Consider the following 15,473-nt stretch of genomic DNA (forward strand, 5'->3'; position numbering starts at 1 on the left):
GTTTTGTGTGATTATAAATATATTAAGTGATTAATTGTTATTCAACTATTCAGATACTTTTATACTAAGATTAATAAGTAATGACTAGCACGCCTATCCAGCGGTTTTAATGACGTATCTTTGAACATTCAGTAAACATAGTTTTGCTGCTCGAAATCCATTTTGGAAGTAAAAAAGTAGAGCTTACTTACCGGGTCGTGTGTGCTTTTGAAGCGCTCACTCCATTAAATTCGGTAGTGAACAAATTGCCAATACGTTACTTATGTGAAAAAATCCTAAACCTTGGGATTGATTTTCAAACAATTTGTATGATTCAAAACTTAGCGGTTAAAAAGAGTGGCGGAAAGTTCCTTATCAGTTCTTCTTACCCACTCGACGCCCTTGACTTAACTAAATTTACAATTAATTTAACTTCATTTCTGACGTTCATAAGTTTACTTGTTCACCTATATGAATAAAGTTGTTTTTAGTTTGAGTTTGAGTTAAAGCGGATTATTCAACCACTTTGAATGTCACTATCTATTCAACCACATATAATTACAATAATTTACTTTGGTAGTATAAGCGTTACGTTTGGGCCAAGGTGCATAGCACACACGATTTATGCATTTCGTGCCATTGTGATGCACTTAACACTTGCTTCTCGACAGTCTCCTGTTAGTACGATAATATTGTATCCATCAATATATTTTATTGGACAAAATAAACAAAAACAGAGTTCACACAATTTTATTGTTTTGTTACAACGTCAGCCTTGCTTTTATAAATATTTATACACTATTTACAGGTCTTAAACAAGTATAAATTCCGTAAAAAGGTTCAATAAATTATAACCAGATACATGAGATTCTGTCGTATGATACAATGACATCTAGAAAATATATTATAGTTTGAATACAAATACACCGGACAATACTCACAATAACGATCATAACATTCTCAAGTGGTCGGTTGAGCTACATTCGCTCTTCTCGTATTGTCATTGACGCGATAATCCCAAACTGTTTGCTAACTGTGAACAACGCGCCACAACTTCGTCTTGAAGAAGACTGAACGACATAGCTATCAATATTAGCCCAAAAACCAGGTATGCACAGCATGCAATCATTTGTATATACTCGCTTTTGGAATATTCTACATTTGGTTTTGAAATAAGAAAGCTCGTAGGAACGAAATCACCGAAGCCTATAGTAGCTAAAGCTATGAAGCAGAAGTAGGCGGCATCTAGGAAACTCCAGTTCTCCCAAGTTGAGAAGATAGCCGCGCCAATGAAAATGTAGCCCAATAAAAGGAAGAGAACAATACTGACGGGAATGTGGCAGTGTTCTATGTGAATATGCTGGATACTCATAGTATTGCTGCTAGGAACAGCGCAGCTCTTCTGTTTGTGACTCTCTTGATTCCAGATCAAAGGCACTCGGGATGGTGTATCATGGGGACAGATTCTGTAAAGAAAATTATAAGATTAAAACTAGTTAAGGTCTGGTTCACAAATAGACTTTCATTGGGTAACTGTTTAAGGTAAGTTAAATACTTAAAACAAATTAATTACGTTATAATCACATAATATTTTAGTGGATACTAAGTAATACAGATTATTTTTATTGTCATCTTCAAGTCATATATTTAATTAGGTAAGCGATTAATATGCAATTTATTGACCACACAAACAAAAATGAATCCAGTTTGTTAGTACTAAGAAAGATTTTGTTGTTGCACTTATAATATTATATTATTAACTGGAAGTGCATATTGCTATGCTCGATTTGGCATAAGATAGCAGCGAGATAGCTAGAAATTTTGTCGGGACATGGGACAATCCAATACTTGTGTGGCAAGTGGATGATCTTATTATTAACTATCAATTAGACTTAAGTTTAAATCTAATGCGAAAGTGGTTTTGCGGTATTTCAGTGTATATATCAATAGCATTACCATTTTAGGTCTGGGCCTCAGATTTATATAACTGTTCCGTAATCATTTCTAAAAGGAATTAAGTGATCAATGTGCCTGACACACACCGTCTACTGTTTTGGGTCTAAGGCTTTCCTCACGATGTTTTTCTTTAGACAGAAAGTTTATGCACAGCTGTGAATCGAAACTTCAACAGCAGCTCGTTTGGCACGTACTAACCACTGGGCCCACACTGTTATTTCAATATATATGAATTATCCAAATAGAAGTAACAATCGCAGATTTTATTAATTTTAATATTTTACCTTCAACACATTTTAATCTACAAATCACATTTATTATATTCGTAATATAGACTATTGATGTAACCTTTTCCCAAATAAAGGCCTGCTTTAAAAATAACATAAGAGGTACTTACGATTCATCAGCATCTTCCGAGTCGTCAAGTTCCTCTTGGCTTCTATGATGAACATCTCTGCATTCTTCAGCAATCAGTTGGTCAATAACTGGACCTCTAGGCCGTTGAATTATTCGTCCCCTGGGAAAACCTCTGCTAGGGCTATGTACAGTGGCCATACATTTTGTGTTTCCTACAGTCTTCTTTCTGTCTAGGGTTTGAGTTTGTAATGAGGATGAAGTTTGTGGTTCTGTAAAAAAAACATATGTATGGACAATATTAAATGTTTAAATGAAATTAGTTGTTGATATTATATTATATATTGGTGTAACGGTTGCAGCTCGTTATACGCGTTGTGTAAAACCAAAATACTTGGCGATTAAAAAGAGTGGCGGCGAATTTATTGCCAGTTCTTCTCTTCTGTTCTACGCCCTGAATAAATGATTTTTGACTTTGACTTACACTGTTAAATAAAATTTGTAATTTTTTATATTGCAAAACCAAACACGATTTAGATTGTTTAACCAACAAAATTTTGGTACGAATAATATTTTTGCCTTTATTAAAACTAAAGATAATTTCCTGGTTGTTTTATAGTTACAACGTTTTTCTCTTTACAAAATTTGTCAATGGGCCCAACACAATCACCAACTTTGCGTTTCATAGTACGATAAATCAAAAGTTATATATAAATAAAAATAAATCCGTGGCCCTACAATCTTTTTAGGTGTAAGGCTCAGATTTATGTAAATGGTTTTAGATCATTTATCAATCTAAAAGGCAAGTAGGTGATCAGCTTTCTGTGCTTGACACACGCCATCGACTTTTTGATTCTAAGGCAAGACGGTTTCCTCATGATGAAGGAAAACATAGTCAATTGGTGCACAGCCGGGGATCGAACGTACGACCTCAGAGCTGAGAGTCGCACGCTGAAGCCACTACACCAATACGAACAGTATACATATAGAAAATTAACAAAATTAATTAAATTACCATCTATAAAAGTACTCCGCTTCATTCGGCCTAAAGTTGCTGATCTTGGACTTGCCGGGGCCTTTTCAAATACTTGAGAGTACTGGCCTTTTTCCCCGGCCTTAACCATTACAGTTCCAGGAGATCGGTTTGTTCTTGGTGGAAACGACGTGTATTGGTTGTTCTCTATTGGCTGAGGAAGTAGTCTCTGTTGCTCATGCAGTTGAAAATGATTCTCCACCTGTAATTCAAGTGATTACAGAGACTGGTATGACTAAAGTACGAAAGAAAAAAGCTGTTAAGTTTAAATGTGTCTTGGTCAAAGTCTCCTGATTTATTGCGAGAACAGTAGAATCTCCCCATGAAACTAGAACTTTATCAAAGTAATTTCACACTAGTTAATATAAATTACTTAAAGAGAGATTCAGATGTGTGTATAACCAAGAAGTTCTGGGTTTGATTAGTTCAGGGAATCAATGAGTTTACCCTAGAAGTGTTGAATTGATGATGTGCAATTTGTACCTCTTCTTTCCGCCATGTATGAGGCACTTTATCTTTTGTAGCTCGCAGCCAAGCTAATCGAGCTAGTCTTGCCAATGATGCGCCGAGTCCGGCCAAACAGGCCAACGCCAAGGGCACACCTGCTGCTGCATATGCAACTGTAGCTGCTCTCCCTGCAGCAGTACGAGGTGATACGTTCCCATACCCTAAATATATTAAATAGTGAACATATTTTTAGGGGTTTTAAAAATAATATACGTATTTAAAAAAAACACATTTTAACGGATTGAAGCTATGTATTACTATAAACTTTTAATTATTTAGTCACCATTCTACATAACACTTATATTTTATAATGAACCATTGCTGCTCAATCAAAGTTTTTTCCGTTTCATCTTGAGTAGATATTGTGAATTAATTAAACAAAAGTGTTAGGTGAAAATGTCAACACAAACTCAAAATAACTTTATTCATATAGGTAACCAAGTACGTCAACGGAAAAGATGTTTAATTGATTCTATCATAATTGTTTGGAGAAAATCAATCCATAGGAATTAAATTAAATAGTCGTCAAATTTATAAAAACTTTTATTAATTAATTTACATTTAACGAGAGTTTTGAATTTATTCAGTGATAATTCTCAAATTTCACTTGGGAGTTTGTTCTAAAAACGAATACCATTTCCAGTGATTTATCTTCTGGAGCCTAGTTGATCGTCGGGTTAGATTATGGTATCGCGTTGTGTATGAAATGGTGTGTATATGTATAACTCATAGATTTATTCATATCAGTTTATTCATACTAATATAAAAAACTATACAATTTCCTTCAGACTTGACTTTTAGCAAAATATCGCTTTATGTATTGTTGATTTAAACTATAACTTCATAAATTCCTTACATAATCAAATGACATACCTATTGTAGTTATTAACGTGATGCAATATATGAGAGATCCAGAAAATGTCCATTTAGTATCCAGCACCAGGTCTGGAGACCGGACGTCTGCTTGTCTCGCGGCCGCTACTATGGAAGACTCAAACTTGCGAAGCTGTTCGTGGACCAATCTTGTCCAATTCCTCTCATATAATACATTTAGGCGTTCTGGAAAAATAAATATTATTTTATGAATACATAGAGCATTGAGAGAGTAATAGTCCTTGAATTCTTAAGGTGTCGTTCAATTTTGCACAAATACATTTTACTACCTACTGTACACTAGGCCAACACTGTTGTCCTAGTGTACAGGCCAACAGTGTTGGCCTAGTGTACAGGACAACAGTGTTGGCCTAGTGTACAGTAGGTTCGATCCCCGGCTGTGCACCAATGGGCTTGTGCGCATACAACACTAAAAAAGTCAAATAGAAGTCGACGGCGTGTGTCAGGCATAGGAGGCTGATCACCTACTTGCCTAGAAGAAACGATCACGGAACAGATATATACGTAGATATCTGACAAGCGGGGAATGGCTGATCTCCTATGTGGAAATGCTTACATTAATAAAACTTGTGTCTTACACCAAAACCCATTAATATTGTAGCGGTGTATAATTTAATAGTTTGATACATTATACTAATATGATATGAAAAATAGTTAGGGTAAGAGTTTTAGAATTCATAGAAGACAATTTCAAGTCAGTCTCTATCTTCATATGTTTTATTTAGGCAAAAGCTTAATATTAAAAGTAGAAGGTTGAATGTAAAACGAAATGTACGTATATTAATATAACCGGGGTCCAGTCCTCTTGATCCTACGTGCAGTTACAGATGAGGCAGAGAACCGGAAAGACTTGGAGCGAGTTAAAATACTAGGCTCAAGACTGACCGCGATAGAAACTCACTGTGGACGCCCTCTGCCCCATCTATGGCGTAAATAAGTATAATAATATAAGTAGATGCTATATTGTATTTATACAAATTTAATTTACAAATAAATTTCGTTCAATCAAAATAAGCTAATAAATAATTCCTTAATTATATTGGATAGGTTTTCGGTTCACGTGTAATTACATTATAAAACTTTAATAATGGTTTAAAACAATGGCAATTTTAATTAACTGAATTGTTGAAGTAACTCTTGATAATATATTATGGATGAATATCATCAAAGAAATATTAGTTGAATATTATAAAAAATAATCTAGTATTTAGACAGATTAAAGGCGAGTTCCTTTTATGTCATTCCGAATTACAATGATGCGTAGTTGCCTTTTTTATCAGGCTATTTTTTTTAATGTTATATCTTTAAGTGCAGTTTTTTCACTTCATCATTATTATCGTACATATCATTAATTATCTAAAACCCTATCAAGTTCAAAATTATATTGAATGTGTCATACAATGGATCGTGGATATCAAAATGCGGCGAGATAAATTTTTCATTTAAAAAAAATTCTTAATATCTTATGATTACATAGAGCAATTAGATAAATTAAAACAAGCCGATATATAAATTGAACCAGTATTGTCTAATCTTTTCGGAATATAGGATTAATTCTAAAAGTAGAATTTAACATTTCAAGTTAAGAGGCCATTATAACTTCAATCGAGCTCCGTCGGAATTAATGAGGTCCGCAATCAGACGTTTAGTTTAATCAGAACTGAAAAGAACCATTTAACTTTTAAGTATTTAACCTTTATTTAAACAAAAGAATGTCGAAGTTCGCACCTTTATTTTCGGACGAGACAAACAAAAGACGGCGTGGAAAAAGACCGCGCTGTTGGGTAGTTTGCCTTATGTATTCGAGTCTAATAGAATTCAAATAGCAATAATAATACATAGAAAGTTGAAAGAAATTTCAAAGTTTGGTCCCTGTAAAGGTACATTTCCTCGTTGAAATTAACGAATGAGTATTGCAATAAACGTTCAATGGTATTATAGTTTTAACGAAGTAATAGCAAATATTAGATATATGTGTAGCAGTGTTTTGCAGTCGATATAAGTTTTCTCGAAGTTAAAACATATTGAAAATTAAGCGATTGAAACGGGTCAAGGAATAAAAATAATCATTATAAATTTATGCTTTTATAACGTCAATTACAGTTTATGATAGACATAGATAAACAAATTTGGTGATATTAATTTGTTATGGTAGGAATATATTGAAAAATATTAAAGGATTATGTAGTAACTACAACCCCTTATGCGAGTGAAGTGTTTTTTAAGGAAATGAACAATCAAACGATTGTCAAATCGTTGACACCCGCAAACATAACATAAATCATTACATCAAACACATATAGTTTCTGATATATTTTTTATATGAACTAACAGTTTTCAACCAATTAGAAACCAATTTAGAAACCAATGTCAGAGAATAACTAAATAAAGTCACAAGTTTCATCTTTATTTATCTTTTGATAAATATAGATATTTCATTTATTATCCGAGAGTGAAAATAGGGGGTTGGCAGAGAAAGAATGAAAGTGGAGTAAATGCCGTAAAAATGAGAGCGTTAAGAAGTATGTGAGGTGTGATAGCATAAGGTCGTAATGACAAGGATACGATATTTACGATGGGGAGTGTTCAGAAGAGTTGTTCGGTCTAATAACGGCAGCTGAGGTTCATTATCGGACGTCAAGGCAAAATACAAAATACCATCCGTATCATCTCGACGTACGTGGTTCCACAACTGAGCGTTTCTTAAGGCAGTTTTTGCCACGCACCACCACTATGTGGAACCAGCTGCCCACTGAAGTATTTCCAAACCAATCCGATTTAGGGACCTTCAAGAAAAGAGCGTACCTATTCTTGAAAGGCCGGCAACGCACTTGCGAGCCTTCTGGCATGGTGAGTGTCCATGGGTAGCGGTATCACTTAACAGCAGGTGAGCCTCCTGCCCGTTTGCCTCCTATTACATAAAAAAAAAACGAAAGGGAATAGTTAGGTGGCTTGGCCATGTGGCATGGATGAATGTGAAGCGGTCAATAAGTAGGATGTACAAGGCAATCGTGGATCATTTTATTTTTACAGACCAAGGGGCAAACGGGCAGGAGGCTCACCTGATGTTAGCGATACCGCGGCCCATGGACACTCAATTCCAGAGAGCTCTTTTCTTGAAGGACCCTCAGTCGAACTGGTTCGGAACTACTTCAGTGGGCAGCTAGTTCCACATAGTGGTGGTGCGCGGCAAAAACTGCCTTTAAACACGCTCAGTTGTGGAACGACGGACGTCTGGGTGATACGGGTGAAATTTCGTAATATGCCTCCGTCCGATGATAAAACACAGCTGCAGGTAAGAACATCACCTCTGGTTGTGAAAAACGGATGGTAAAATCGACGAGAATGCTTGGTATATGTTGAGAAAGTAGTTAGCGATAGATGTATGTCAGGCCCGTAACACGTGGAGATTCGTGGCTTTTAGAAAAAAATCGTAATAATATAAAATTAATTTAATTTGTAATTTCAAACAAAACGACATCCATGTCTTATGAATAAATACGATTATAAGCTAAAAATAAATACACGTCAAGGCTGAGTTGTCTGTATCGAAAAAGAAATTCAATATAGATCTAATAAATTAACCAGCAATACTAATAGTTTAGACAAGTTAATGACAAAGACATTTTACGAGAAAACCATATTTAGTTCGAAAAATTTTGCATTGTAAGTTCGCCTAACATAGTTTCTTTATGTTTTCCTTTGACGAGGCCTGTTAATTGTGCTCAGATAACGAAAAGATCACACGGAGTTTGAACATACGTCTATCAGTTTAGTACACTGCCCAGTTTGTATTTCAGCCTCAGCTAGAGGCTAAATTTGACTGATGCAATTTCAGTTGTAGCTGGATTAACGAGAGCCCAAGGGACCAAGTTCTCAGTGCGATTTCTCTAACCTAGTTTCGTTTTTACCAAGTTTTAGTTTAGTTTAATAACAAGTATCACCTTAATTATTATCCAAAGTATACTAGTAAACTGTTAATACAAAAAATAATACGTTGAACTATAAATCCATTTCGGGTTTATTTAAGTCGCTTAAAAATATTAATAGATCGATAATCATAATAGTGCAATTAAGCAGTGTTGCGTACCTCATGCGAGGTCGTAGGTTTGATCCCCGGCTGTACACCAATGGACTTTCTTTCTATATGCGCATTTATCATCCGCTTGATCGGTGAACAAAAACATCGTGATGAAACCGGCTTTTTATTGTATTATGTCAAATAAGTTTCTGATTTTTTTATAACTTAAAGTAATGGTATTTATTTATCAAGTGAATTTTGTATTAAAATAATATATTTTATATTTAAACTGATCAATAAGGATGACATTTAATATACAACGAATCCCATGATTATAATTTTGTAATAAAAATACTTTTATAAACGAATGAAAACAATTATATCGCATAAAATGTATGGTATTTGATAAGAAAAACCAAATTTTTGTACAATGTCGTTAAAAAACTCTTAATTAAGCTTAACGTGAGGGCGACGGTACAAGAAAAGATAACTTTTTAACTGGACTGGATTACAATTAATACTCACTTCGTTCGGGAAAAATCAAGAGAAAATGAGCATATGGGTCTAAACCCATAAGACGATTGCCTATTTCAGGTACAGAAGGCTGACTTACTTGCTTATTATTCACGTGAAATCACGTGTATGTAGGTGGCAGTGTTGCGCATCAAATACTGCCTTAAACGCTCAGACGACGGACGTTTTTTGAAATTTGGATAGTTCTGCTGAATAAAATGGGAGCAGTTAGGTCACTCCGTGAAGTATGTGAAGTGCCCAGGAGAATTCTATGATTCTGGAAGACGCACAGCAGACCGAGTACGAGTGCGGAAAATGAGCCCACCAATCATACCATACCAAACCTTGAATAAGGGACGACAGTGATAATGTTCTGTAAGAGGGTGCTGCTTTGTTCTGACCAATCAACAATTTGTATAAGAACGTTACACCGGCTAGAGTTTTATCCAGTCTATTGCAGGCCGTATGTTAAAAAAGATAAGCTAAAATAATATTGTTTTAAAACGTGTCTTGGCATATGAAATCCCATAACAACACGATCAAGTGATGAGCCCGAAAGATGTAACAATATTAGCTCTCGGTTCATGATACTATGCTGTTCGCAATACCTCTAGTTCGTGCCTACACGTGAGTTTTTCCAACTGCCGAATAGATCGGATCTATATTGAATTACCAAGTTTTACGTCGACAGATAACTGGAAACGTGTTCCGGAATGATTCTGCATTTAAAGGGTTATTGGAAAATGTTGAGGGTTTTTTTTTTAATATAATCAAAAATGTGAACAGTTATATGAGTTCAGAATATTTTTATTTAATTAAAATAAAAATCCGATTTCTGTATCTGTTTTATGATATGTAAGTCTAAAAGTCAAGCAGGTGATCAGCCTCCTGTATCAGACGCCGTCATCTTTATGCGTTTACGCATGTTTCCTCATGATGTTTGCCTTCACCATTTGAGGGCAGTTAAATGCGCTCAGTGAAAGAAAGTCTTGAACCGAACCTACGACCTCAAGGATGAGAGTCACACCTTGAAGCCAGCTAGGCCAACACTGCTCTAGTTATTATTTTGTAATAATAATAAGTCATAACTTAGCGAGGCGCACGAGGTTCACACTCACATAGAAGTCATAAAAACATGGGATCAAATGGCAATACATTGTAATATAGCGTGATGAAATTGGATTTAAAATGAATAATTAATGGAGTAAAAATCCCATTGGGTATTCACAAATGTAACCACGTTGCATAAAATTAACACGACAGTTAACTGAATTTTTCAATCATTCATACACCTATTTAATAACTGAATTCGAATGAATAAATTAATTGTCAAATTTTCAATGGTTTTTCCTGATGTTTAACTATGGACCAGCATTCTTAAGTTTGATTATATTAATTTAAAAAAAAATCAGTGGCGTTGCATCCTTTTTTGGGTCTGGGCTTCAGATTTCTGTATCTGTTTGATGATTATTTGTTAATATATATCGAATAGGCAAGTAGGTGATCAGCCTTTTGTGCCTGACGCACGCCGTCGACTTTTTGGGTCTAAGGCAAACCGGTTTTCCACTATGTTTTCGTTCACTGTTCGGGCTAATGTTTAATGCGCACATTGCGCTTCTAATTATTAACTGAAATATATATTTATATGTATATGTAACTTAACTAATGTTACGTTACATAACCCATGCAATATTTTGTTTACTAATAAGTAATACATAAACAAAAGTAATACAAAATAATGTAAACATTACTTAATTTCTATTAATTGTATGTGGTTACGATATTAAGATGTTAGATGAATTTACGACAAAATAATGTTCTGTATGTAATATCAATATTGAAAGCAATTTATTCCCACTTTATTAACTGGCATCCTCTGTGTTCTACAAGCTAAGGCGGGATTTATATATCGACAACAGTATCTTATAACAAGAAAACGGTTCAGAAAACCTTTGTACAGTAATGGACGTTACTGTTATGTTAGATAGGAAACTGTAAAATCTTACTTTTAATAATCTATGGTAACTATACTATGTAATTAGTGACAATGTCCTTTGTTAAGCCGGTAATGTTTTCAAATAGTCTAAACAGACATATAGAAGACATGCCAATTCAATAATGTAATCTAGTCACAGAGACAGAGAAGCGACGGTAAATGTTTGTACGACAGTATTTCTTTGTTAAAAAAATTATACATTTATAAGTAATCTTACAGCTATATACAATATACATAGTATAAAGAAAACAGTTAAACAATACACAAATTCATAACATTGTTAAACAAAATATACGAAACAGAAAACATAAGTCAATTAAGATAATAATAGATAAAAAAAGTAAACTAAAATGGAACATTAAACAAACTATTTGTTTTTAAAGAAAAAGAAAACCACTTAACAGAGTCTTTCAACATCTTTGGCCATAAATACTGTAGAATTAAACGGATTAATTCAACTGTAATTGGCATTTGCCGTTGTGCTTTTGGCGATCATTCGCCGGTCACGCAAAGCTTCACTCTGTCCTGTTTCGATCAAAGTTTATTCCATTTTCCTCTATTGTTGTCGTTACTTTCGCGGTTTATCACGAACAAGCTTCAGAGTTTTCAGTTTATTTTTAGAAGTGTTTTGCCTCTGAAAGAGGAAACGATCCTATTGTTGGAAAAGCATAGTTTGCATTCTAGGTGGTAGGGAGTTTACGTCAACTATTTTGGTGTTCGTGTTAACAATTTTTGCGTATTATATAAAATCAATACAATAGGTAATATATGAAGACTGGAAGTCATTGGAAAAAGATATATGTGTCGGTAATCAAAACTAGTCTTTAAAAAATCAAAAAAACCGCATAATAATTTTAAAAAGCAATCCTTTTGGCTATGTGAGTGTCTAAGCATCACTTAACATCAGATGAGTAACTACCAACTACTTACTTGTTCCGGATGGAGAAAAGTTATATTCTTATATTATATTTATTCGTGTGGTGGCTTGGTATGAGAAGTATATATTCTAGATTTGATGCCATTAGAATGTTATACAATATAAGTACTAATAATAAAACTATAACGTCAAAAACAAAATTCAGTTTGCGCTTTGTGATATTTTCATCTTTAAAATTTAAAGAGATTCAAAGAATAATATACGTAATGATACACTACGTTAAGAACCTTAGATACACGTACTAAGTAGTACAAAAAAATAAATTTAATCAAGTCTTAGGGCTCAACGCTGATTAAAATTCCTTTACGCATCAAACGCACACTTTTTCTCAATTAAAAGTTTGACGTGTACCAAACAAGCGTTACTTTATTTTTGATCTCAAATATCCTGTTGGGACCGTTGGCCCTTTTACCTCAAAATGAATTAATTGTTGACTGGATGAAGGTATCATTTTGTTAATTTAGTCTTTGTTCATTAACCAATAAAATATTGTTCTTGGCTACCAATTAATTCTGGCAGAAGATACATACAATTTTCTGCCAATCCTAGTTATTAAACAATTGCATGGGATAGTATCAAAACTACATCTGCTTATTACATTTAAAATGTAATCAATTTTTTTTATCGAAAATTGAGCATTAGCCATGTCGTCGTGTGCGTCGTTTATTTGAAGCCATTTCGTTTTTATATTGTTAAGACAGGTTCTGAAGTCAAACATCGTTACTTTGTGTCATAGATATTATCAGGCATAGAGATCACCTATTTGTCTGGAAATTACACATACAGTATTTGGCCTAGTTCCATAGATATATTGCTTTTACATACAAACACTAGCTATGGATTTATTTTCTTAAACACAATAAATAAATTGTTTTGTAAAGCAAGAAGCGATAAAAATACCTTTACACCATTACAGTGTATTTGTAAAGGACAGGATAAGCTTACAAAGGTGTTTGGGGAACTTCCGGATTCAGTGCAAACAATTTCGGCAAATCGACAAATATTTGACATAGATTATTACATTTCTCTAAAACAGTTATGTTATTCTGTAATTTGACTTCAATAATAAATAGATAACTCTACCCGTGACTGTAGGTTAATATAAAACATTTTCATACAAAAATTATCCTTCTTAAAAGCCTCCAAAGGTACTTCGCAGACAATAGTCATACAAGCTTCTCTACGTATTGTCTGCCTTGGCTCATTCAACTCAGAAATAGCATTTATCTATACACAATAATTTCTCAAAACCATTCCACGAAAATTATTAAGAACATATGTCAAAGATTAGAACACGATAATAAAGAGAACACGATATCTAGATTTGTTTTATTACAATGGCAACATCACGCAATATCATAGACATCTTACAGGTTGTAAATTGTCAATGTGTCAAAGTCAAATTGTCATTAGTGCGACAAATCAATTGTTATTTATAATTAAATTAAAACATCGGACGATAGTGATAGTAATTTGGCAAATTTTAATGGGTTCGAATCTGTGAAATATATCTATTTGCACAATTAAAATTATTTTTAACCCCTATATAACATAATTACATTATAAATGCGTCGAAGTCCAAAACTCAAATATGCGTTTAAATTTCTTAATTACTTATAAACTACTAAATAATATTACTTGTAAAAGTTAACTTTTTGTTTAGTAGCAGCAATTTTGTTTACATAAAATTGAATTTATTAATTAAATACTATATAAGAGAGGTAAATTCAATTATAACGGAGAAAAATCTGTAAAATACAATAAATTTTTCTTGATTTCAGATATCAATAATACTCAGATTTATTAATATAAAAATGTCCAAATTCTTATACCGCAGCAAAGAGCGAATTAACAACGCGAGCAATAGAAAGCTGAGATAACCTCTTTATAAAAATAATATGTAAAAACAGCCATCAAAAGCTTAGGGTTAAAGTGGCGCGATTCTAGTGAATTATTGTAAACTCTAGCTAAACGTAATAAAAACTTCACAAGACTGTGGTAGACAAATTGGGAAAAAACAAATAGTATTGGTCTGCGAAAGTTCAATCGACACGAATATTTGCACCACCGACTGACATTCAGTTAGTCGAGTTATCGGCTCACTGAAGCGATAAGGCTCGTTGATTCTGGAAAACCTGTGAGCAAATACAGCCTTATGTGAACTTTCAAATTTCTCTGTGGTTTCCTCAAACGAGAGATTAGTGTGGTTTTGTAACCTAATCAAGCGTAGGAATATTTGGAAGATTGAGCATAATTTTAAGAAATTATTTTACGAAAAGGCTTTTATTACTATTTAAACTTACTGATATTTAATTTTAAACAATAATTCAATAATACTATAACCGGCTTTGTTATTTTATTTTTGGCTTTTCACATCCTAGAGCTACTAATCGGAAACTGTATTTTGGCTAGGACGTTAACAAGGCACACGCATGAAAAACAAATGAAACATATTCTGGCGTGTTAGCCAGCTTCCAAGTACAACGTAACTTTCATATAGTGGTGGAAAGAGAACATACTCTAAACTGTAAAACCCGTTTGGAGTTTTTTTTAAAAATGTGTCCATATAACATTTCTATACTCATTTTTAAATACAACTTTGTCAGGTTGTCAGTAGGTTCACGTGTAAGAGGTGACCGATGATATCGAAGTAGTAGAGTAGGCGATAACTTCTTGGCAACCAGCCAGCTAATTAGTCATGTAAATGGAAACTACACATAGCGTGACACGACAAAGCTATAAAGATATGGAAAATTGGAGTTTAGCACCTTTTTTTATATTTCAAGCATCATATGTCATGAATTAAAAGCTAAGGTTTTACAGTGATCACTTTGAAAAATTATTAATAATAAAATATAATGTATAAATAAATAAACTTTCTAATAAAGCGCTTTGAAATCGTAAATGTTAATTTCCGATTAACTAACAAAGTTAAAAATTGAAACTACTAAATAATACTAATTTTTAGCCTTTTTTATTTATGTAATGTATGCTATCTATTGAAAACTTTATTGTAAGATATTTAAGTAAAAATAAATTTAAATTTATAAAACTTTTGCAATTTAATATTTTATTTATATATCCATTTAACATTGTATATCAATAAACATATATTCAACATGTTAATTGTTAGTATAGCTTTTATTTTAATAATTAATTCGAAATAAATTTACTATATAATATATAAGATTCTTAACAAATATTATTATTATAAATTGTGTGCATTCCAGGAATATGGTATCCTGGTTCTAATGCAAATAGTAATAACAGCCTTCAACGAATC

The 15,473-nt window shown here is 33.3% G+C and overlaps 1 protein-coding gene across 1 annotated transcript in view; it reads right to left on the reverse strand.

Annotated features, from left to right (window-relative positions):
* Window positions 1–848: 848 nt before the first annotated feature.
* LOC123709950 overlaps window positions 849–15,473 on the reverse strand; it is a 105,920-nt gene continuing 91,295 nt past the window's right edge. The window contains exons 2-6 of the mRNA XM_045661580.1: window positions 4,703–4,888; window positions 3,806–3,990; window positions 3,305–3,524; window positions 2,333–2,561; window positions 849–1,445 (exon numbers count right to left, since the gene is read on the reverse strand). Coding sequence (XP_045517536.1) covers window positions 980–1,445; window positions 2,333–2,561; window positions 3,305–3,524; window positions 3,806–3,990; window positions 4,703–4,888 — 1,286 coding nt within the window. The 3' untranslated portion in view covers window positions 849–979. The remainder of the gene's footprint in view (window positions 1,446–2,332; window positions 2,562–3,304; window positions 3,525–3,805; window positions 3,991–4,702; window positions 4,889–15,473) is intronic.

Source organism: Pieris brassicae, chromosome 5, assembly GCF_905147105.1.
Source record: "Pieris brassicae chromosome 5, ilPieBrab1.1, whole genome shotgun sequence".
Taxonomy (NCBI): domain Eukaryota; kingdom Metazoa; phylum Arthropoda; class Insecta; order Lepidoptera; family Pieridae; genus Pieris; species Pieris brassicae.